This window comes from Bombus bifarius, unplaced genomic scaffold (assembly GCF_011952205.1).
Source record: "Bombus bifarius isolate JDL3187 unplaced genomic scaffold, Bbif_JDL3187 scf7180000008421, whole genome shotgun sequence".
In the NCBI taxonomy this organism is placed as follows: Eukaryota; Metazoa; Arthropoda; class Insecta; order Hymenoptera; family Apidae; genus Bombus; species Bombus bifarius.
In genome coordinates this window covers 175,881-203,192 of record NW_022884651.1, presented here as the reverse complement: position 1 = coordinate 203,192, position 27,312 = coordinate 175,881, and the positions used below count along the sequence as shown (strand labels likewise).

The window sequence follows — 27,312 nt, the reverse complement described above, 5'->3', positions numbered from 1 at the left end:
ATCCAATCTTGAAAAAGTTATTCGGTTTTAAAGCGTATACGATCTCGTCTGTGGTTCGCTGTATAGTACCTTTTGCACAACAGTGATTCCGAGAAAGCAAAAGCACGACATCAACCATCGTGCGAAATTATAATCTAAAATAGCTGCGCTAAAAATAAGATTTCCCTTCTAATTATCCCATTCTATTTGCATTTCAATTGTACCGTGATATCGGAACATCATCTCGTTTGAAGTATCAAATAAATGCAGTCGATTTGTTTCACCTGTAGCATACGTACGAATAAAAACAAGGATAAAAAGTAATAAACAAATTTGCCGTGTACAGTTGAAACTTTTTTATACTGACACAGAATTTTATCAGTTCGACAGCATCGTGATCGCCGACTGCTATACACAGATAGAACAGATCCTGACCACGAGTTAGTCAGAATGCAAAAGCCGCGCCAGTTTTCTAAAGCCCGCAGGCTAATTCGAGGATAACAGTTTCCATGGAATGGAAATATTTCTACGTCGATATTCGATAATCGATTTTACCCGCGGGCATCGTTGTCGAGTCTATACGTATAGAAATGGCGAAAATGAAATTTATCGTCTCTTAGACGATATAGCAAACTCTGGCGAAGGTCGATAACGATCAGGTTTCTCCTAGGTTCCTAAGGATATATCTTAACAAACACGAAGATGGTACCCCATTGGGGGTAGCCACCCTCATGATAATCAAACAGATAAAAAATTCTACCAAATGTCCAAATTGGACAAATTGTGAATGTGAAATTTTAAATAAAAAAAAAAAAACGATTCTCCTAGGTGAGTTCGAAGATGGTATCTCACTGGAGGTAGCCATCCACATGTTACTTACCAATTAAGTTAGAAAAATTTACCAAATGTTCAGTTGGACAAATTGTAAAGTTTAAATTAAATAATAAAAAAAAGATTCCTGTGCTATTTAAGTGGAAATAAAAAATCCTTTAACAACGATTTTCATAGGATTTCTTCTAATCGTCTCGTTTATATTACAATACAGTGGAGAAAAATGAGAAAGATGAACGTCGGATGCCCGAATGACTTGAAAAAAATTAAAGTGTAACTGAAAAAGAATGAAAAAGGGGCAAAAAGGTTAAGGATTCATTTACATGTACAAAATGGAATACGTAAACGTTCGGAGAAATAAATAAAAGTAACAAAAGCCAGAGATTTAAGGATTAGAGAATTGTGTGTCCAAATTGATGTAGACAGTCGTTACCACACTGAGGATTCTTTTTATGCATTTCAGGGAAATTTCACGACATAAAAATATCATATCCAGCGAATAAAACAATTGTCTGTTCTAGTTTTGTTCGTTTCCAAACTACAGTCGATTCATCAGCTGCTCTTTCCGTTAATTATTTTGAAAATGGTTCGATATTCGAAAGAAGAGAAGATAGAATGCAACGAATTAGATGAGTTGGGTCATTATCGTATTCACGTGTTCGAATTCATTTGCAACAACTTCCCCAAAATTTATTGGGAAAATGACGAGGACGTTTCTTGAATTTTCCAACTTTAGACGATGCCAAAAAATGACCACCTTTTAACCTTTTCGCGAATACGTAACAATTAATTTCACATAGAAGTTTTCACATTGGGAGGTTACATTTTATTTAAAAAATATCAGTACCCTTAACATCCCATAATGTACGAATGTATGACAAAAATCTTGTTAACCATGATACTCTCGATTACTTTTTTCCTTTGCTATCTCTTCACAATAGTAGAAGCAACAGAATTACTTTAGGTGGTCATATTAAATGGAACTGGAACGCTTCAAGAGATGGGAAAAGATAAGGCAAGCAGCAATAGAATAGGCAAACGCAAAAGGATGCGATAAAGAATAAGACAGGAGGTAGAGTGAAGGAAATCGTAAGAGACTGGAATGTAAAATGGAAGAATGCTAGAAAAATCGAAGGCAAAGTGAGAAAGCAAAGAGGAAAAGTAGGAAAAAAGAAAAGGAGCAGAAGAAAAGGGGACATAGAACGATATATGGAACTTATTTCCATTTAAAGTAGACTTTACAAAGTGTCTTGCAATAAACATAGCTGCACGTTTACTATCACAATGTGAACACAGAATGTATCTTCTTGCACACTACTCGATACTGCAGTTCTATACCAATACCCGCATGTGCAGTTCCTTGTAGACTTCGATATCTACCACTAACAAATAGGAACAAAAATATCTGCACAGAAATGCTTCGTCCCTGTATGCATACAGTCAGTGAGAAAAATCTACATATAGTCTTTAAATAGAAAATATTATTAGGAAAAGCGTTAGCTTTAGAAATTCTTTTAACACATTCAGACACGAATTGTTAAAGTTTATAATACAATTTATTCACTTTCACGTTTATTAAGAGAAAAGAAGACTAAAGAAACGTTAAATACACCTGTTGTATCTATACTATCGCTGAAAAGTATGCAGGCATGTGGATATTTTTGACAATATGTACACCGTATACTTTATACATATACTTACTTTACTTGTACGCTTGATTACTTCAATTCATCAAGGGCCAATGTTGTCATAATGCAACGTTTAAGTTGCAATCTTTTTCCATCAATTTATATTATCGAATTCTGTTCTCTTACTATCGTGGCTAGAAAAAGGATCCAGGGATCCTTTTTCGTCGGATCCTTTTTCCACTTAGATTCTGTGATTTTACAAAATTTAAAGAAATTAAAATATTTTTAATAACACGACAAATTATTACTGTAGAATATTTATTATAATTTTTAATCGACGAAACGAATCTCTGTTTAAGTTCTATATTTCCTTACTTGTGTTTGTCAAAATATAAATTTGCATAAAAATCCAAGTTCTAATAATCACCATACCTAGATAGAATAATATATCATAATCCGATTAAATTGAATTTTGAAAGTCGATATGCAATAATAAAACTGGCATTCGTAATCGCCAAACCATATAGAACTGTTTAATTACTTGACTAACTCTTTATATTCAGATTCTCTGGATATGAACGCTGTGTCGTCTAATCTTTCCGGAGCACACCTACTGTGCATCTGATACAGCCGTCTGATCTGTACCAGACTCTTCTACTGTGCATCTGATGCTGCGTTTGACAGTGTTCATTCATTAGGTTTGTTTTTTTTTTTATTATTATTATTTGGTAGACTATTTTTACAATCAATTCTCAACATTCGTTAGGTGAATATGATATGAATCAATCGAAATACTCAAATATTAAGTGTACAAACGACTAATCCAAATTTTTCAACGGAACTCAACGTTTATATTTTACAAGGAGATCAATTACTGAATGATTTAATGATTCATTGAGATTATATCTTCTTTACAACTACGCCAAAAGTCAAAATATTCTAAAACAATTTTTACGTAGTATAATGGCCTCCTTTACACGCTCAGAAAATAAAATTTCACTTTGGTGTTATTGATGACTCGGGTGATAAGTAGACCGTGGATGTTTATGTATTTCTGGGAAATTTAAGATTCTAACAATCTTGTCTAATATTGATAAAAAAATAACATCAAGATTGTAGGACGACATAATAAATCCATAAATGAAACTGAGGTAATGTAATCATGCCAAATCCGCAAATACGAAAGTGTGTATATATTTATAGACGTTGTAGATAACATGTATTTTATATCGCGCTACATTTTTTATACTGCACGCGTGAGTATATTTGTGTGTGTGATGAACTATTCACTTACAATTTACGATGTATCTAGTTACGTTAGGTACTTCTATTCTTCCCAATTAGTTGTCAGAACTTACCTGAAACAGAAATAAAATATCAAATTGAGTCCCCCTTTTCTATAAATGCATCCATCTATAATATTTATAATCTATCCATCTACGATAATAAAAGTATGAGAAGAAATACATATGAAAGAATTGGGAAAGTTTATTATTTATCATTAAGCGGAATTACATATCATATCACGTACTTAAAGTCGAAAATAAAGGTTTCTGCAAATGTCTTCAAACTTCGCGAGACTGTAGGGTACAAGAACCGAAAAATGGTAGCCAAAAAAAAAAAAAAAAATAGTAAACAAATTTTTCCCCCTAAGATAACAAAATGGAGAAAATAGGATTCGATCGTGTCACTTGACTAAAAGAAAAAAAGGTTGCGATTAAAATAGTGCGTTAACGCACAACATTATTCCTTGATGGATTAAAAATTAGATGCATACACATTCGCTGCATTCCCAACATTTTCTCGAAAAAGAAATTATATTTTCAACAGACGTTATTTTTCATTTGTTATTTGAATTTTTAGATAAAATCACGATCGACAGTGACGATGGTTTATTTGTATATTGAAATTTCTAGATTAAAGTAGAACAGCAGAAAACTTCGCCGAGCTTGAGGATCGTGGGAAGGATAAAATAATTTCCGGAACATGGGAGCACATGCACGAAGGACTCCAGTGCGATGGGAGGAGCCGGCCAAGCGTTCCTAATCGAAATCCGGGACGAGAAAGGACAATTATTGCTGCAGATTAATAATTTCACTATATAGACGAGCAGCGAGATCGACGAAAATGAGGCATCTGAGAAACTCTCCTGTCTTCTTTCCTTCGCTTTGTGTATCATAAAATCGATCTATTTTTCCGTCTTATTTCTACAACCGGACACATGAAAAATTGCGCTAAACGTTATAAATCTTCGCTAGGAGGTTGTCACAAAATAATTGTGTTTTCTCTGTAATTTGCTTTGTATCATGTAATATGTATGAAAATATACAGTCAGTGTAAGAAGTATTCGCACGGTACTTAACTTAAAGAAAAATATTGTAGAACATCGTCCATTAATAAAATTTTAACAAATAAAAAATGTGTATGTATCCTTACAGGACTGGAAAATAATTTGCATAAAAAAAGGGGTGGGAAATCTATATTGGAATGTTATATACATCTTTGTATGATCATATATATATGTTTGTGAAAATAATAAGAAATATCCAAAAATTGGCAAAATATATGCATAATAAATATTCGAACAGTTTAATAACTTTTTACTCTTTCATCCTTGGAGTTTACAAATCTTACTTTTCGTTTGAGCTTTTTTACAGCAAGTCGATAAATATTAGATTGTTCGAATTGGATTACGTATGATCCATTTTGTTTTATTGTTTGTTCTATCGGAACAATAAAAATGGACCATATATAATTCATTAAAATAATAAAACGTATATTACTAAGAAGCCAGAAAGACAGAAAAAATAGTGCAAAACGTACTGAGTAAATTGTTTGAGTGTAACGTGATTACGTTCCTTTCAAATAAAAGAAATATTCTGTATGTGTATATGTATTACAATTTAAGTAAAACTGCAATTTAGCACTTCTCGTAGTATTATAATCCCACAAAAAATTGTTATACTCTAACTTTATCCATTAAAGTTGAAGAAAGAATTTTACGTGGATATTTTACCACTTTATATTTCCTATTTCTACATTTTATGCGTATGTATACATGCGTTGCATATAAATAACATGTATGTCACGTTGCACACACACAGTGCACATACAACAACTACAAAAATGTATGTTATATCCATTACGATCAATTTTTCCTTGGATTTGTACAATAATATTTCAGATACAATAGCACGATACCCAAAACTTTATTTTAGGAGTTGATACAAACCACCGTTCGTAAAATCTAGTTTAAACAAGAGAATTTTTTTTTATATTTATTTATTAAAATTACAATCAATTCTCGCGTTGAGAATGAACAAGAGAATGAATGAATTATAATACAAGATAAAGTGAAATATTGTAGTATCGTGGATTGCCTAAGAAATATCGAGTGAACTATAAACAATGTTGCGAGAAGGCCTAAGTGCCAACAGCCAGATGGGGTCGGGAAATTTCAATGGCCCAAGCGGCCCATCAATGTATCGTCGGTCTTTCAGTCGAATAGTGACGCGAAAGAAGAAGTATGCGACTATGATCGTTGACGGTTACGGAAAATGTACGTGGTGGGGATATGAAAAAAGACAAAGGGATGCTTAAGGGAAGACGAATTGCGTGGCAGTCGTCAACTGAGAGTCGAGTTGTCAGGAGTTGGTAGGTTGTGAGTCGAGAGTTGAGTGCAGTGAAAGTTGTCGAGTTGTTACGAGTCATAAACTGTTATTTGTGAATAGATCCATCTATCGATAAATTTATCATATAGAATAGAAATCATTGGAAATCCTAATTTCTAATATTTCAGAATAAATAATCCTATAATAATAATAGGTTTATTTCGTAAAAACTTCTGGAGATATCATTTAACGTTGCACAGAACAGTGGTATTATTTTATATAATTTACAAATTCATCTACATAGCATGTAACTGAATTTACTTGTTCTACAGTTTCTATGGGAATTATAATTATCTGTAATTACATAATTTTTCTTGTGTCTGTATGTGACACAGCTTTTTTTATAATAATACTTTACAGCCGCACATATGGAGAATTGTATTTGCAAAAAAATTTGGTATACGATATCTCCGGTGTGCTATACTTTTAAAAAATATTAATATCTGACATCATTTGGACATAACATATATGTGTGTGCATTTCATAGTATTGTCACATAGAATTATCAATAAATACACAAGAGTCGATGACGAAGCTACGATATATATCTCTTATTGTGTCATAGCTTCGTCATCAATCCCACCCTTGCGTATCTAATGATAATTCTATGTGATAATTCTATGAAATGCACACAATATATATATAAATATAGGAATGTTATATAATAAGTAAGTAGAAAAGAGTATGATAAATACAATATCGTTGCACTCACACGAAATCGAATATAATACCGCGTTTCGCGTATTCGTTTCTCACGAATTCTACGTCACAACAACACAACGAACTTCACTCGACCACGATAAATTCAACTCTGACAGCATTTTCCACCCTCATTTTTTCCTTAACAAACCTCGGTAACGCTCACAACAATCCTTCACAACATTAACATATGTTGACAACATTTATAAACAATTAACCCTCACGCCACACCATCCCACATAAATATATATATGTATACGTACTTATATTCAGAATCAAAAGAGGTTCATTCCTCGGTGTGACTTGCACAACGTTACGCGGTGATTAGTGCGGAAGAGTAACTGGAACATTTTTTTTTTTGTTTTCAGTAACTTTTGCATCCTATCATGAATTCCTTCGAAGAGAGATTTGCATATTCGTTACATTTTGATGAAGCTAAATCAGATGAAGACCGACTAAAAAAGTGTATCGATCAACTGTTCGAGAAGTCTCTAATAATTGATGATACAAGATCCACAAATAATGCTCTACTGTTTCTTTCTTTGGGTGAGTACGATAACAAACAAAGATTATATCTCTTATATTCAGATCTTCTCTTAGTTTTGTACATTATACTTACTTTGGTATAAAATGTATTATGCGCATATTGCAATTTTTTCATTGCGAATTATATACAGATCGCATACGATCATAAACTTGGATCAAATTTCAATACCTGATTTGCAACTTTATCTTTAGAAATAGTAATGTTATTTAAAACACTGAAGCTTAACTTCTACGAATGAATTAAATATCTCGGCACGTAATACTCTTCATATTCGGACGAGATATCGTGCAATTGCAATGTCATTCATGTTGACGTTTTAAACGACATATCTCGGATATCTTTTCGTTAGAAATTAAAATATCCAGCCCAAAGTCTCGGATAGAAGACAGTTGGTAAGACACAGTCCGCTTCTGAATATGAAGACAACTAACAATCGCTATTCACACTGATAGATCTAACGCCGCTTCGTCTAACGCTGATCGAGACTTCCAGGAAAAAGCTATGTTCAGAAGAAACAGCGTTACACGAAGCAATGTTAAACGCATCAACAAATTTATATATACTTTGATGTGAACCTTCCATTTCTAACAGTTTATAATTAAATTTTAAAGTATTCGTTTGCTTCGATCAAATGAAATTTCGTTCATACGTATATGCAATTGCATGATCATTTACTTTGAGATTGGCGTAAGTCCATTTTCCGTCGAGACGTTAACAATATATTAAGCGATGTAGGTCCATTCACGAGCCTGAAAAAAATGTTGGTTCAATCGATTCTAAAAAAAAAAAAGAAAAAAACTGTGTGGTTAATGTAAGAGCTAACCGCTAAGTGTAGCAGTATGAATAGCGAAAATCGTAAACTTGAAAACCTCCAAAATCTGTTATTCGGAGTGTTAAATAAATGAATGTGAAATGTCGAATGAAAACTGTAGTTATGAATTTCAATTAGAAATGGAATACTGCGCAACCGATGAGCGACGTTTGATTGTCATATTAAAACACATAGACGTGAGATATCTCGTCCGAGGCGTATCGCGATTAGTCGGAAGGAGCTGAAACGTTATATCGAAATAAAACCTTTTGCAACATCTATTCACGATCGATTACAAGTCAGTTAGTTAACAAAGTGCGAAAATTCATATTTCCGAACACGTTGAAGAGAAAATAATCGAGGAATGCAGGAATAATATTCTTGTTTCATTTTTTCGCAAATAGCAAGTAGAGCCAAATCGCGCGGGGATTATGATGAGGCTGTCAACTTTTATACGAAAGGATTGCAAGAGGTCTTCCCGTACTGCGAATTGTCTGCAATATTATACTCAAATCGTGCTAAAGCCTTGGGATGCCTTCAAATGTACGAAGAGAGTTTAATAGATATCGATAGGGCGATCGAAATTTCTCCCAATACCGAATTAACTAAGCATTTCAAAGATACAAAGAAGTGGATCGAAGATCATGCTCCGGTTAGGCCCCAAATTAAGACAATTTCCACAGGGAACATACTATCGCTATTGCACAACGAAAACAAAGATATTCCTGGTATGAGCTATGCTGTTCGCTTGGTTCATAGTACAAAATATGGTGTAAATTTTGAAGCGACGAAACCCATCGGCTCTGGAGACGTTATTCTAATCGAGAAATCACAAGTAACGTCTATCATTCAAACAGACGTTGATGTTGCACGTATGTGTTACTATTGCCTAAGAGATTACAGAGCATTACTTCCATGTGAACGGTGCAATAGCGCGCTATATTGTTCGAAAGAATGCCGTGCAAAAGCATACGAAGAATACCATCGATTTCAATGCAACTCTAAAAACTTTCCAGATGATGTTCAATTTGTAATAATCTTGCTTATGAAGATTACAGAAAACGGCGAAAAACTTGCAGAAGCCATTAAATATTGCGAGAAGCTCGATACTATGAATGCAGGTAATGATAATTTATTAATTCGTAATTCTCTATTCCGTCATCATCGATATAAACATAAATGTGAATTGAAGTTACTAGCTTGTGCAGAGAAAGAACATACTCTTCGACGTTAATTCTTTTTTCTTTCTGTACTATTGTCTTGTATTTAAAGCTTCGTGCCAAATTTTGACAATTTCTCTTTTACTCGCAAGTGTATTTTATATATCCGCGATAGAGGCTCGACTTTATTAATAAATTGCGAATGTTCCAGCATTTACACAGAAATTAAACATACGTAATACAAAAAATGTACAGTATATTCCAAATAGAATTACCGATCGTAATATTTTAAGGGTGAAATAGACGTCGATTCAGTTTCTGTTTCCTTCGTTGTATTCGTAAGAGTGCGAACTTGCACGAACATCCACAATCCATCAATGAGGAAGAAATTTTGTATCGTCTCGTAACTTCGTCGTTAACAACATCGTTTCAATTTTTAACAGATTCGATGCAAGAATTTTGTACGATACGTGATAATTTGGGAGACAATTTGAAATCCGTCCTCAATTTAAGTATATCGATGAAGAAGAATGACAAGAGAAATGCAAAAAATATATTGAAATCAGCCTACATCGCCTCATTCCTACGAAGTCAGACCAATTATATGCGGGGATACAACAATATCTTAAGTATCGCTAAATTATTATTCCGATTATTCTACATCTTCCATGCATACGCCTTTCTGGTGAGTATCAATCAATTTTTAACTGCATTTCTTTTAAACCGCTGCGGTCAATATATGATTTTATAAAATACATGCTATAGTATGTAAAAAGTCGTTGATTGAATAAAGTTTTCCTGTAATAGCTACTAATCATATATTTTCCAGAGGCATACATCGTTAGACTGTAGAAGTGGAGTATACGATCTGTATCCCGTGCTTAGCTTGGTTCATCATTCTTGTTGTGCGAATACAGTGTATTCGATATATAAAAATGGCGTGATAGCTGTACGCGCAGCTAAAGACATGAAACCAGGTGAACAGGTAATAAATTTCGTCTTTTCGTTGCTATTAACTTGTGAAATAAAGATTTGTCTAATGAAGTGTTTTGCAGATAACTTTTAATTTTCTACGTACAAATTTCGTAAATTTAGCAATCGAGTTTGTACCGCGACAAGTCATCCTAAAAGAACATAAACGTATTTTATGCGATTGCTCGACTTGTGAATTGAGTCGTTGTCCTGAGCGTGATAGGATATTAAGAACATCAGATAGGAATTAGAACGTCGCCTACATAAGCTGACGACAGCTTGCGGGATTTAACAACGAAGGAAGCCATTATTTACACAGGTTTACCTGCAAATCTAAATTTTGCTTGCTTTGTGTTCGATTGAGCTTGAAATATTTTATCTCAATTTAATACGCATACATACAGTCAGTGGCGAAAGCCTGCGCAAATAGCTTATCGAATTTTGCGTATCTTACCAAAGAAATTAAACGCGCATTTTGTCACAAAATTATCTATGCGTAACAAATTTCCCTGGAAACAGATTATTGATTACGTAGGAAATTGGCAAAAACTATTTACAAGACACTATTCTTAACTTGTAGAGTTACTTGTATCGTTAACTTAATCCTAAAGCAAACTATTACCTATTAAGAAAGATGAAGAATTGTTATAGACAGTGTTCACCCTGTATATATGCCTATTAAATGAATAATATCATTTCATCAAAGTTGTTAATCTTCAGTTTTTACGTAGTTTGTATCTTATTCCTTCTTTTTCTGCTATCGTTTAAATACAAATTAATTTATATTTATTTTCAACTGTTTTTCAGCTACTGGACGTCCTATACCGATTAATTGGACTTTCGTAAACGAGTCTTGTTCCTGATTATGATACGAGGATTCCAGCAGAATGCATAACAACCTTAATCTTTCGTATTTCTAATGTTCTCTTAATGTTATAATATTAATTTTTTACTTCGTATTTTTAGTGGCACACAAAAATTTTCATTTCTACTCTTTTATGCGGTGTTTATCTTTGCTTGTTTATTATCTCTATATTTATCCGTATTGTTTGCTTACAGTATTTTGTAATTATATTATATTTTATTATAATTAGATACGTTACAATATTTCTTATCTATACAATTAGTTTTAACAAAACAACATTAATATACGTATATAATGTTAACTACATGTTAACTTGTAACGTTATTTTTAATATAGTCTAATAAAAAATATTAATATTGATAACTTCATATATGCAACTTTGTGTTATATTAATTTTTCTCCCCCTGTACATTCTTACGATATAACAGAGTTAACCACTTAACACACACATTTACAAGTATTCTAACTATTCGTATTTTATGTTTCACAATGGTAAAATGTAAAATGTATACGCCACTTACACAGTAAAATTAGTTAGGAACACATTCGAGCAACCACCGTTACAATAGAAACTAACGGCAATTACTTCCACACGTAAGCAATATACAGGGTGGTTGGTAACTGTTGGTACAAGCGAAAAGGGGGTGATTCTACGCGAAAAAATAAGTCGGAAATATAGAATAAAAATCTTTTTTTAATTTTTTTTTTTAATTTTTCCCATCGAGACAACGATCTACAGTGAGATCCGTTATAACGAGACGTGATAAAGTGCACGCGTGCCGAGCGAAAATTCAAAGTCGATTTTCTCGAAAACAAAGCCTCAAACGAAAAATTTTCATTCTATATTTTCGACTTCTTTTTTCACGTAGAATCACCCCCTTTCCGCTTGTACCACCAATTACCAACCACCCTGTATACACCAGCGCGACACAAAATGACATTGCAAAAATGGGAACAGTGTTTTCAATCCTTAGGTGACAAATGCATCGCAGCGTAGAAAAATACATTAGAACTAGTAATCTCAACATATTATCCACAGGAAGACCAACATACTGGTCGACAGACCTAAACAAAACTGCTGACATGCTTGATTTTGCAGTTATAAAAGGACTAAACGCGAACAAGTTAAAAATAACACCCAGTCTTGAGCTTAGCTCCGATCATACATCGATAATAATAGAATACACAAGCAAACCAATACTTTATAGCAAATCAGAGTCGCTTTGCAATGAAAGCATCAAATGGCAAACATTTAAAGAATTAATCTAGAACAAATGCAACTGCAATATTCCACTAAAAACACCCCAAGATATAGAACAGGCAGTAACAACATTGATAGAAATTATACAAGAAGCAGTATGAGCAACTACTAATGATGAACCAAACAACAGGCAAACAAAAATAATTCCAACAGGTATCCTTGACAAAATCAGAGAAAAAGGGAAAGCGAAAGCAAAATGGCAAAAACATAGAACACGTGAAAACAAAAGACATCTAAACAAACTCGCAAAAGAAGTAAAAAGTAAGATAAAAGATCATAACAATAACGAATTCTTAAAATTCATATAATCGCTTTCTGCGCACTAGAATGCCAATTACTCTCTATGGAAAGCCACGAACAAAATAAACAAAATCAGAAAAGCAGACAACATATGGCTCAACATATGACACCACTGACTCAAATCATACCTAAGCAACGGAACTTTTGCAGTAAAAATAAAGGATGTATATTCTGAAGTAAAAGACATCAAGGCAGGGGTACCGCAGGGAAAGCGTCTTAGGACCAATATTATACACACTATACACGGCCGACATATCAACAACTATCGACAGCAAAATACTGACATTCGCGGACGACATTGCTGTTGTCACAGACGAAATTCGAGCAACTGTATATAACAAACCGAAATTCCGAACGCCTTATCGCGTGTGACCGTCCGGTCAGCACCCGTTCTCAGCCGCCTGAGTGGCATTCGATCACTCCAGCCGTTCTCCGAATTTTACACTAAGTATAAACAAAACCTTCTCCCACTCCAACGAATGGAAGAATATAAATGCTCCCTTCAAAATCATCTAGTCAGTCTAATAAAAAAATTCTTAACTAATCCAAGTATCGAAAGTGTATCATCGCGAACCGAAAAATTGTATAAATTGAGTAAAAAATAAAAAGAACTTAATCTCCTTTTCGGAAATTAACAAGTTCCTTATTTTTACCTTAATTTTACACGACACTGTACTAGTCAGGCACACTAATCCAGAAACAGCAGTCACATTACTACAAGAGCACGCCACAAAAATAGAAAAATGACTACAAGATAAACAAATAAAGGCAAACCCTAGTAAGTGCAACCAGATTACATTTACACTAAGAAAACGGAAACCACCAAATATCCAATTGAATGGCACGCACGTAACACAAACAAGGCAAGTGAAATACGTAGGAATCCACTTAAACACACAACTTACATGGAAACAACATACTAAATCAAATGTAGACAAAATACGGATAAAAAGAAGACAGATGCACCGGCTAACTAGTCGAAACTCTAAATACCGCATAGAAAATAAACTAAAAATCTACAAAACGACAGTAAAACCAATCTGGACGTACGGAATACCGCTATGGGAGACAGCATCAATGAGCCACATAAATAAACTAGAGTCGCTACAATCGAAGATACTGAGAACAATAGTCAACGTCCCATGGTATGTCAGAAACGAGGATATACGCAAAGACTTAGAAATACCAACGGTCAAAGAAGAAATCGGCAGGTACGCAGAAAAATACAAGGAAAGAGCGGCAACACATCCAAACCAGCTGGCTGCTGAAGCGAGCAAAACTCTGATAGAAAGAAGACTAAAAAGGAAACATCCCACTGATCTGACTAAAGAAATAAAATAGTGAAACTCGAAGATGGTATTCAGCTGGGGGTAGCCATCCACATGTTATTTAGCAATTAAGTTAGAAAAATTTACCAAATGTCCAGCTGGACAAATTGTAAAGTACAAAATTAAATAATAAAAAAAATTATATTATCGAATTCTGTTTTCTTACTATCGTGGCTACAAAAAGGATGCAGGGATCCTTTTTCGTCAGATCCTTTTTCCACTTAGATTCTACGATTTTACAAAATTTAAAGAAATTAAAATATTTTTAATAACACGACAAATTATTACTGTAGAATATTTATTATAATTTTTAATCGACGAAACGAATCTCTGTTTAAGTTCTATATTTCCTTACTTGTGTTTGTCAAAATATAAATTTGCATAAAAATCCAAGTTCTAATAATCACCATACCTAGATAGAATAATATATCATAATCCGATTAAATTGAATTTTGAAAGTCGATATGCAATAATAAAACTGGCATTCGTAATCGCCAAACCATATAGAACTGTTTAATTACTTGACTAACTCTTTATATTCAGATTCTCTGGATATGAACGCTGTGTCGTCTAATCTTTCCGGAGCACACCTACTGTGCATCTGATACAGCCGTCTGATCTGTACCAGACTCTTCTACTGTGCATCTGATGCTGCGTTTGACAGTGTTCATTCATTAGGTTTGTTTTTTTTTTATTATTATTATTTGGTAGACTATTTTTACAATCAATTCTCAACATTCGTTAGGTGAATATGATATGAATCAATCGAAATACTCAAATATTAAGTGTACAAACGACTAATCCAAATTTTTCAACGGAACTCAACGTTTATATTTTAGAAGGAGATCAATTACTGAATGATTTAATGATTCATTGAGATTATATCTTCTTTACAACTACGCCAAAAGTCAAAATATTCTAAAACAATTTTTACGTAGTATAATAGCCTCCTTTACACGCTCAGAAAATAAAATTTCACTTTGGTGTTATTGATGACTCGGGTGATAAGTAGACCGTGGATGTTTATGTATTTCTGGGAAATTTAAGATTCTAACAATCTTGTCTAATATTGATAAAAAAATAACATCAAGATTGTAGGACGACATAATAAATCCATAAATGAAACTGAGGTAATGTAATCATGCCAAATCCGCAAATACGAAAGTGTGTATATATTTATAGACGTTGTAGATAACATGTATTTTATATCGCGCTACATTTTTTATACTGCACGCGTGAGTATATTTGTGTGTGTGATGAACTATTCACTTACAATTTACGATGTATCTAGTTACGTTAGGTACTTCTATTCTTCCCAATTAGTTGTCAGAACTTACCTGAAACAGAAATAAAATATCAAATTGAGTCCCCCTTTTCTATAAATGCATCCATCTATAATATTTATAATCTATCCATCTACGATAATAAAAGTATGAGAAGAAATACATATGAAAGAATTGGGAAAGTTTATTATTTATCATTAAGCGGAATTACATATCATATCACGTACTTAAAGTCGAAAATAAAGGTTTCTGCAAATGTCTTCAAACTTCGCGAGACTGTAGGGTACAAGAACCGAAAAATGGTAGCCAAAAAAAAAAAAAAAAAATAGTAAACAAATTTTTCCCCCTAAGATAACAAAATGGAGAAAATAGGATTCGATCGTGTCACTTGACTAAAAGAAAAAAAGGTTGCGATTAAAATAGTGCGTTAACGCACAACATTATTCCTTGATGGATTAAAAATTAGATGCATACACATTCGCTGCATTCCCAACATTTTCTCGAAAAAGAAATTATATTTTCAACAGACGTTATTTTTCATTTGTTATTTGAATTTTTAGATAAAATCACGATCGACAGTGATGATGGTTTATTTGTATATTGAAATTTCTAGATTAAAGTAGAACAGCAGAAAACTTCGCCGAGCTTGAGGATCGTGGGAAGGATAAAATAATTTCCGGAACATGGGAGCACATGCACGAAGGACTCCAGTGCGATGGGAGGAGCCGGCCAAGCGTTCCTAATCGAAATCCGGGACGAGAAAGGACAATTATTGCTGCAGATTAATAATTTCACTATATAGACGAGCAGCGAGATCGACGAAAATGAGGCATCTGAGAAACTCTCCTGTCTTCTTTCCTTCGCTTTGTGTATCATAAAATCGATCTATTTTTCCGTCTTATTTCTACAACCGGACACATGAAAAATTGCGCTAAACGTTATAAATCTTCGCTAGGAGGTTGTCACAAAATAATTGTGTTTTCTCTGTAATTTGCTTTGTATCATGTAATATGTATGAAAATATACAGTCAGTGTAAGAAGTATTCGCACGGTACTTAACTTAAAGAAAAATATTGTAGAACATCGTCCATTAATAAAATTTTAACAAATAAAAAATGTGTATGTATCCTTACAGGAAAATAATTTGCATAAAAAAAGGGATGGAAAATCTATATTGGAATGTTATATACATCTTTGTATGATCATATATATATGTTTGTGAAAATAATAAGAAATATCCAAAAATTGGCAAAATATATGCATAATAATGATTCGAACAGTTTAATAAACTAAAGAAGCTAAAAAGTCTTATATAATATATATTTTTACACTTAGTGGGGTTTCCTTTTAGTGTTATTATTATTGTTATTGTAGTATCTTATACTACAATCAGTTTATTTACAACAAATGGATTAGACAGATGTTGATTAAACACGAAAAGATGGTTATTTAACGTGAACTAATTACTATAACGTATAATAATTAAGACAATTAGATAATTAATTTGCAACTCTCGTCACCACGGATACAATTCTCTCTCGACAACGCAATTCGCACTCTCTGGCTTCTCAATTCATACTGCTGTTGATTCGTTTATGTCCCTTAGCAACCCCTTTTCTTTTGTCTTAGCCTTATATCTTTTGTCTTAGCCCCACCACGCACATGCTCCGCAACCGCTTGTTTATAATTCAATCAACTAAAAAAAAAATTCTGAATTTATTACAAATTATTCTAAATTTTCTCGATTTTAGATCACTGTGGGTTCATAAGGTTTTGCATAAAACAGCCCGAGTGTCCCGCAAATTATTCTTATAAACGTGAACTTTTTATACTGTTTCGTTAGATTGTCTTAATTTTAATATACCAGAAATATGAAAGAAATTCACTCGAATATTTTAAAATGATAATTACCTTTGCCGTTGGCATTGTGGAAAAAGCCGTTTTCGTCACTGATAATGGTTGATTAATATTGTTCATTGGTTTCAAAAGATTTTATCAACGCGTTAAAAAAAGAACCGTGTTATCAGTCTTTTTTCTCTGATAGTCATTATTCTGATTAACAATTTAAAAAACAGTCTGATTAACAAACAGTCATTATTCTATTAACAATTTATAGTAAAAATAATTATTATAGATATTACCTTATTTTATACTCCTTCTGCTATATCAAAACAGCTACAATGCTATCTGTTTTAAAAAGATCTAAAAACAGAATTAAAGACTAATAGTCTTTAATTCTTTCTCATCGTTCATTTAATAACAAAAAATATTGGCAATACAATGAAAAATGCGATAATATAATTTCAATTGGATTTTATTACATTTCATTGTATAGTTCCCGGAACGATCTTTCACCGATTATATCTGTGGCTGAATGCAGAAAACATCAATGTCAGTATTTCTGAAGTTGAGATATTAACACTTGAAATAGTTTCTGATACGAAAGTTTCCGCTGTTTCAAGTATCTTTTCTAACGCAAAAATAGAAAACCAAAGTCTATGCTATTTGAGTCTCGTATGTTAATTTAGGTATTTTCTGCAGAAAGTTTATTTCATGAAAAATTTTGACATTGTCATATACAAATGTCATTCAAGTCGTTCCTAGATAGAATTCTTAATTGTCATTCTTTATATATGTCGGGTTTACGTTAGAATTAGGGTTAGGGGCGTGAAACAAATCTTCGTTTGGGTTACACGTTGTCGTTATGCAATAGAGAAGACATTGACTAGTGCAAATACGATTATTATAGAACCGGACAAGTAACCGTGGTAGTTAGGTACTCGAGAAACTAATGACAATGATCCTAGGTTCAATAACGAATCCGCGGTCGACGGGATGATAGATGAACGTACTCACAAAATCTAAGTCGGACGCGTAATGTTCACTGGTCGTAAAGGGTTACTCCTTTCATCAATGAGATCGCGAGCGAGAATGCCTTTCCCGTCCCGATGATGCCACAGAGGAAAACTATAATGGGGAGTGTCTAAGGATACGAGATCATCGGATTCGTCGAGAAAAGCCTTCGTTCAGAAAGTAAGGGAAATTGGCGTTGCTGCTAATTGGTCAATCTCCATATCGGTGGTTAGAAAAAGATGCTAGCCGCCCTCGAGGGAAAGTTGCTAGTGGGAGACGCCAATTCGTTGAAAAATATGTCTCCCCTATCTTCCCGTAGTTGGGACAAAGACTGTTTGTCTGTTTGAAGGACTTTAGTTAACTAAACCTTAAGATTTATAACGGGCCCTCGGGCTAGCCGAACATGTACTGCGGAGACGCATCGACATCTGGCAATCATCTTACTCGAAGAATAGGGTCTGCGTGTGGCGAGCCACGGGACAGAAACCGTTGGAATGTTTACTGTCGCGTGTCGCCACGAATATTTCTTTTAAGGAGAGCTATAGAATTACTCCATACCTTTGTTAGGCAAAGCGTTCATCCCGTGACCGCGGCTACGTTCGGCGACTGACTGTCGCCTCGAGCCCAAGCTCATTATCACAACTCTCGAACAATTACAATCGGATTGAATAACTACAATTGTTCAATTACAGCTATAGTAGACTCTAGGTTACAATGTTGCGGGATTATCCAAAATTCCAAAGGCTCCGGTGTTCTTTCATCTCCGACATATAGAACATGCATCTGTTTAGATAGAACTCAATACCGGGTTTAATTCGTTTTTCCAAAAGTATGACATTGGCGCTTCTTGCGACAAGCCACAGATTCATCTTTTGGAAAAAACAGCCCCAGAAAAGACATGTGCAGTATTCTTTGCTATTTGCTTAAAGAAATTTAATAATTTCGACGTTCTTCGTATAATTCTAACCGAGCAAGAAAGTTCCAAATTCTTGCGTTACTCCGCCGCAGTTACTTTTTCATCCCCGGAGTTTAAAATTCTTACTTTTCGTTTAACTTGAGCTTTTTTAAAGCAAATCGATAAATGTTAGATTGTCCGAAAAGTTTCTTTCATTGTATAAGCAAATAATAGAGACAGAATACTTGTTGTTTTATATTATTTTATTGAATTACGTATGATCCATTTGGTTTTATTGTTTGTTCTATCGGAACAATAAAAATGGACCATATATAATTCATTAAAATAATAAAACGTATATTACTAAGAAGCAAGAAAGACAGAAAAAATAGTGCAAAACGTACTGAGTAAATTGTTTGAGTGTAACGTGATTACGTTCCTTTCAAATAAAAGAAATATTCTGTATGTGTATATGTATTACAATTTAAGTAAAACTGCAATTTAGCACTTCTCGTAGTATTATAATCCCACAAAAAATTGTTATACTCTAACTTTATCCATTAAAGTTGAAGAAAGAATTTTACGTGGATATTTTACCACTTTATATTTCCTATTTCTACATTTTATGCGTATGTATACATGCGTTGCATATAAATAACATGTATGTCACGTTGCACACACACAGTGCACATACAATAACTACAAAAATGTATGTTATATCCATTACGATGAATTTTTCCTTGGATTTGTACAATAATATTTCAGATACAATAGCACGATACCCAAAACTTTATTTTAGGAGTTGATACAAACCACCGTTCGTAAAATCTAGTTTAAACAAGAGAATTTTTTTTTTTTTATATTTATTTATTAAAATTACAATCAATTCTCGCGTTGAGAATGAACAAGAGAATGAACCAATTATAATACAAGATAAAGTGAAATATTGTAGTATCGTGGATTATCTAAGAAATATCGAGTGAACTATAAACAATGTTGCGAGAAGGCCTAAGTGCCAACAGCCAGATGGGGTCTGGAGATTTCAATGGCCCAAGCGGCCCATCAATGTATCGTCGGTCCTTCAGTCGAATAGTGACGCGAAAGAAAAAGTATGCGACCATGATCGTGGACGATTACGGAACAAGTACGTAGTGGGGATATGAAAAAAAACAAAGGGATGCTTAAGGGAGAAAGACGAATTGCGAGGCAGTCGTTATCTGAGAGTCGAGTTGTCAGGAGTTGGTAGATTGTGAGTCGAGAGTTGAGTGCAGTGAAAGTTGTCGAGTTGTTACGAGTCATAAATTGTTATTTGTGAATAGATCCATCTATCGATAAATTTATCATATAGGATAGAAATCATTGGAAATCCTAATTTCTAATATTTCTGAATAAATAATCCTGTAATAATAATAGGTTTATTTCGTAAAAACTTCTGGAGATATCATTTAACGTTGCACAGAACAGTGGTATTATTTTATATAATTTACAAATTCATCTACATAGCATGTAACTGAATTTACTTGTTCTACAGTTTCTATGGGAATTATAATTATCTGTAATTACATAATTTTTCTTGTGTCTGTATGAGTCACAGCATTTTTTATAATAATGCTTTACAACCGCACATATGGAGAATTTTATTTGCAAAAAAGTGTGGTATACGATATCTCCGGTGTGCTATACTTTTAAAAAATATTAATATCTGACATCATTTGGACATAACATATATGTGTGTGCATTTCATAGTATTGTCACATAGAATTATCAATAAATACACAAGTGTCGATGACGAAGCTACGATATATATCTCTTATTGTCTCATATCATTCTATTGATAATTTTATGTCGTCATATATATATATATGACCACATATCACCACCATATATATACATATATATACGTAGTTATATTCAGAATCAAAAGAGGTTCATTCCTCGGCGTGACTTCCACAACGTTACACGGTGATTAGTGCGGAGGAGTAACTGGAACATTTTTTTTTTGTTTTTAGTAACTTTTGCATCCTATCATGAATTCCTTCGAAGAGAGATTTGCATATTCGTTACATTTTGAAGGAGCTGAATCAGATGAAGACCGACTGAAAAAGTGCATCGATCAACTATTCCGAATCCCTCTAATAATTCAAGATACAAGATCCACAGATAACGCTGAAATGTATGGTGCTTTGGGTGAGTACGATAATAAACGAATATTATATCTCTTATATTCAGATTTCCAGATATTCAGATCTTCTCTTAGTTTTGTACATTAAACTTACTTTGGCATAAAATGTACTATGCACATATAATATAGTGGTCTGTTTATTAAATTACGTATTGCAATTTTTTTCATTGTCGGTATAGAATTGAACTAATCAGTGCAGGTGAGTTTCGCATTAAAAATTACTTATAAACCATCAGTAGGTGGAACAGCTTAGTCGTTATAATCACTAATTTAGTCTTTATAATTTACATATTAAAAGTCATTATTAACAAAACTAACTTACTATGACTAATTGGCATTTGTGTCCTTCTGTAAACGGAAGTATACACTCAGCTATATATCGTAAATTTATGATACTAGAGTACCAGGAAATATACACATATGTACAGATCGCATACGATCATAAACTTGGATCAAATTTCAATACCTGATTTGCAACTTTATCTTTAGAAATAGTAATGTTATTTAAAACACTGAAGCTTAACTTCTACGAATGAATTAAATATCTCGGCACGTAATACTCTTCATATTCGGACGAGATATCGTGCAATCGCAATGTCGTTCATGTTGACGTTTTAAACGACATATCTCGGATATCTTTTCGTTAGAAATTAAAATATCCAGCCCAAAGTCTCGGATAGAAGACAGTTGGTAAGACACAGTCCGCTTCTGAATATGAAGACAACTAACAATCGCTATTCACACTGATAGATCTAACGCCGCTTCGTCTAACGCTGATCGAGACTTCCAGGAAAAAGCTATGTTGAGAAGAAACAGCGTTACACGAAGCAATGTTAAACGCATCAACAAATTTATATATACTTTGATGTGAACCTTCCATTTCTAACAGTTTATAATTAAATTTTAAAGTATTCGTTTGCTTCGATCAAATGAAATTTCGTTCATACGTATATGCAATTGCATGATCATTTACTTTGAGATTGGCGTAAGTCCATTTTCCGTCGAGACGTTAACAATATATTAAGCGATGTAGGTCCATTCACGAGCCTGAAAAAAATGTTGGTTCAATCGATTCTAAAAAAAAAAAAAGAAAAAAACTGTGTGGTTAATGTAAGAGCTAACCGCTAAGTGTAGCAGTATGAATAGCGAAAATCGTAAACTTGAAAACCTCCAAAATCTGTTATTCGGAGTGTTAAATAAATGAATGTGAAATGTCGAATGAAAACTGTAGTTATGAATTTCAATTAGAAATGGAATACTGCGCAACCGATGAGCGACGTTTGATTGTCATATTAAAACACATAGACGTGAGATATCTCGTCCGAGGCGTATCGCGATTAGTCGGAAGGAGCTGAAACGTCATATCGAAATAAAACCTTTTGCAACATCTATTCACGATCCATTACACGTCAGTTAGTTAACAAAGTGCGAAAATTCATATTTCCGAACACGTTGAAGAGAAAATAATCGAGGAATGCAGGAATAATATTCTTGCTTCATTTTTTCGCAAATAGCAAGTGGAGCCAAATCGCGCGGGGATTATGAAGTGGCTGTCAACTTTTATACGAAAGCATTGCAAGAGGTCTTCCCGTACTGCGAATTGTCTGCAATATTATACTCAAATCGTGCTAAGGCCTTAGGATGCCTTCAAATGTACGAAGAGAGTTTAATAGATATCGATAGGGCGATCGAAATTTCTCCCAATACCGAATTCACCAAGCATTTCCTTGATACAAAAATGGATTTGGAAAAAAAAGCTTCTCGACCGCATACGAAACAAAATAACAGAAATCACTTCGAGGATATACCATCGCTATCGCACAACGAAAACAAAGATATTCCTGGTATGAGCGATGCTGTTCGCTTGGTTCATAGTACAAAATATGGTGTAAATTTTGAAGCGACGGAACCCATCGGCTCTGGAGACGTCATTCTAATCGAGAAACCACAAGTAACGTCTGTACTTAACTCAACTGTCGCTCCTGCACGCGTGTGTCACTATTGCCTAAACCGGCGCAGGGCATTACTTCCATGTGAACGGTGCAATAGCGCGCTATATTGTTCGAAAGAATGCCGTGCAAAAGCATACGAAGAATACCATCAATTTCAATGCAACTCTAAAAACTTTCCAGATGATGTTCAACTTGTAATAATCTTGCTTATGAAGATTACAGAAAACGGCGAAAAACTTGCAGAAGCCATTAAATATTGCGAGAAGCTCGATACTATGAATGCAGGTAATGATAATTTATTAATTCGTAATTCTCTATTCCGTCATCATCGATATAAACATAAATGTGAATTGAAGTTACCAGCTTGTGGAGAGAAAAAGCATACTCTTCGACGTTAATTCTTTTTTCTTTCTGTACTACTGTCTTGTATTTAAAGCTTCGTGCCAAATTTTGACAATTTCTCTTTTACTCGCAAGTGTATTTTATATATCCGCGATAGAGGCTCGACTTTATTAATAAATTGCGAATGAATTAAACATACGTAATACAAAAAATGTACAGCATATTCCAAATAGAATTACCGATCGTAATATTTTAAGGGTGAAATAGACGTCGATTCAGTTTCTGTTTCCTTCGTTGTATTCGTAAGAGTGCGAACTTGCACGAACATCCATAATCCATCAATGAGGAAGAAATTTTGTATCGTCTCGTAACTTCGTCGTTAACAACATCGTTTCAATTTTTAATAGATTCGATGAAAGAATTTCGTACGATACGTGATAATTTGGGAGACAATTTGAAATCCGTCCTCAATTTAAGTATATCGATGAAGGAGAATGACAAGAAAAATGCAAGAAATATATTGATATCAGCCCATACCGCTTCATTCCTACGAAATCAGACCAATTATATGCGGGAACACAACGATGTCTTAAGTGTCGCTAAATTATTATTCCGATTATTCTACATCTTCCATGCACACATCTTTCTGGTGAGTATCAATCAATTTTTAGCTGCATTTCTTTCAAACCGCTGCTGTATAAAATACATGTTACAGTATGTAAGAAGTCGCTGATTGAATAAGTTTTCATGTAATAGCTACTAATCATATATTTTCCAGGAGGATATATCGGTTGACAAAGATAATGTAAGTGGAGTTTACAATCTGTATTCCTTGCTTAGCTTGTTTCCTCACTCTTGTTGTGCGAATACAGTGTATTCGATACATAAAAATGGTGTGATAGCTGTACGCGCAGCTAAAGACATGAAACCAGGTGAACAGGTAATAAATTTCGTCTTTTCGTTGCTATTAACTTGTGAAATAAAGATTTGTCTAATGAAGTGTTTTGCAGATAACTTTTAATTTTCTACGTACAAGTCGGTCCGTAACTCTCATAACCGAATTTATATCACGACAAATAGTCCTACAAGAAGAGAAACGTATTTTATGCAATTGCATGGCTTGTGAATATCATTATGATTTTAAACTTGAGTTTGGTGGGAAATTAAAAATACCGAAAGAATTAGAAAGACGCCTACGCAAAAAGCGATTCGATATGGACAGCTTGTGGGAATTACTCAAAATAATTAACAACGAGAGAAGCCGACCGTGTTTAGAAGCGGAACTCTTGAAAGCTGCCCTTCCAGATATCTATTTGGGAAAGCGGGATACTGTAAGTATTTCGAAGTTTATTCACACAGGTTTATCTGCAAATCTAAATTTTGCTTGCATTGTATTCGATTGAGCTTGAAATATTTTATCTCAATTTAATACGCATACATACAGTCAGTGGCGAAAGCCTGCGCAAATAGCTTATCGAATTTTGCGTATCTTACCAAAGAAATTAAACGCGCATTTTGTCACAAAATTATCTATGCGTAACAAATTTCCCTGGAAACAGATTATTGATTACGTAGGAAATTGGCAAAAACTATTTACAAGACACTATTCTTAACTTGTAGAGTTACTTGTATCGTTAACTTAATCCTAAAACAAACTATTACCTATTAAGAAAGATGAAGAATTATTATAGACAGTGTTCACCCTGTATATATGCCTATTAAATGAATAATATCACTTCATCAAAGTTGTTAATCTTCAGTTTTTACATAGTTTGTATCTTATTGCTTCTTTTTCTGCTATCGTTTAAATACAAATTAATTTATATTTATTTTCAACTGTTTTTCAGCTACTGGACGTCCTATACCAATTAATTGGACTTTCGTAAACGAGTCTTGTTCTTGATTATGATACGAGGATTCCAGCAGAATGCATAACAACCTTAATCTTTCGTATTTCTAATGTTCTCTTAATGTTATAATATTAATTTTTTACTTCGTATTTTTAGTGGCACACAAAAATTTTCATTTCTACTCTTTTATGCGGTGTTTATCTTTGCTTGTTTATTATCTCTATATTTATCCGTATTATTTGCTTACAGTATTTTATAATTATATTATATTTTATTATAATTAGATACGTTATAATATTTCCTATCCATACAATTAGTTTTAACAAAACAACATTAATATACGTATATAATGTTAACTACATGTTAACTCGTAACGTTATTTTTAATATAGTCTAACAAAAAATATTAATATTGATAACTTCATATGTGCAACTTCTTCGTGTTATGTTCATTTTTCTCTCCTCGTATTTTCATTCTTACGATATAACAGAGTTAACCACTTAACACACACATTTATAAGTATTCTAACCATTCGTATTTTATGTTTCACAATGGTCAAATATAAAATATATATTCATTTCTTCGTGATTCGCCTAACTCGATTAAATTCCCTTCAAATTTAAAGTATATTTATAAATACAAGCAAATTCTATGCGGTCGATATGAAAATGGATATCGCGTCAATTATTCTTTTGAACATGTAAATCCTCGTGATATTGCAATATCTTTGTAACAACAAAATTCTTTCAATATAAGCGACTAAATTACGTGCACGATTCACGGTTTGTGCTTCGTAAAATATCAATGCGCAATTATAAAACAAGAGGCCGAACAAATGCTTCGGTATATTTCTACTCATCTAAGTCGGGTATCGATACAAATTCACTGCCGTCCTACTTGCAATGCAATTAGGCCAAGGATGAAACCTAACGGCCTGAGTTAACGAAGCTTCGCAACGTACAACGATCTGAACTCTCCGAGATCTGCCTTTATAGTTGCAAACTAAGATAAATGCGAAATCTTCGATAAATCGGTAAAGTAAATAAATTAACGGACTAAGTCATTAAGTATCCATTGTTAAATCCTTGCAAATGGTACATATGCATACACTTGTAAGCCTACATATACCTAGATCACATGTGCATGTCTAATAGGAAAGTCAATCAGAGAGTAAGTCAAATATAAACCGGGCTTTGTAACTTTATATTTCAGTAAAATGTTTCAAAAAGAACAGTTCGGTTATTTTTTCTATGTATTTGCCTCTCTACATTTCCGCCACGGGATTGCTAATTTTTTCATCCCAGTTTCGTAGAAAGTGCAGGGCTGGGTCAAGAGCCAATTACGCACGAATTGCTCTACTTCTTCGTGGCTGTTGAAACGTTGTCCTCCTAACGCCTCTTTAAGTGGCTATGATTTTACGGAACTTTAATTCCTTCCGAACGATGGAAACCACACTTGCACGACTAATATTAATCTTCCAGCGAATTTCGTCGATCGTTGTGCATCGATCGTGCTCGATCGGTTGCCCAGCAGCTTCGACGTTTGCCGATGTTACGCTCGTCTCGGAGCGTCGCGGATGCGATGCGTTTTGAACGTATCGACGTCCATTGAAAAACGGTTTACGTCTCGCGAACACTTGGCTTCTTCATAACGTGCCATTCCTAAAACCGTAGTCGCAATCTATGCAAAATTCTAATGAATTTTCTGCAGCCAACCTTTAGAAACTTAATAATTATGCATCGTGCGACGGAAGACGGTACTGCCTTCCCGCTCATTGAGTTGTGTACCGAGGAAATGGTAAATAGAGCACCACGTGGGGTGGAAAGTCTTTAAGACACGCCTATTTGAACTCCTACGCAGTTCCATCTGAATAAGTGACACAGTGCAGACATGTCGCGCGCAG

The 27,312-nt window shown here is 33.8% G+C and overlaps 2 protein-coding genes across 5 annotated transcripts in view; one reads left to right on the top strand and one right to left on the bottom strand.

Annotated features, from left to right (window-relative positions):
- LOC117212947 (tetraspanin-5) overlaps nt 1-27,312 on the bottom strand; it is a 126,701-nt gene that overhangs the window by 76,757 nt on the left and 22,632 nt on the right. The window lies entirely within an intron of this gene.
- Nucleotides 21,016-25,729, top strand: LOC117212942 (histone-lysine N-methyltransferase SMYD3-like). Its single transcript, XM_033458101.1, has 6 exons — nt 21,016-21,270; nt 22,780-23,502; nt 23,967-24,208; nt 24,338-24,499; nt 24,570-24,890; nt 25,407-25,729. Exons 1-6 carry the CDS (start codon nt 21,111-21,113, stop codon nt 25,443-25,445), a joined length of 1,647 nt encoding a protein of 548 aa, XP_033313992.1. The 5' UTR covers nt 21,016-21,110; the 3' UTR covers nt 25,446-25,729.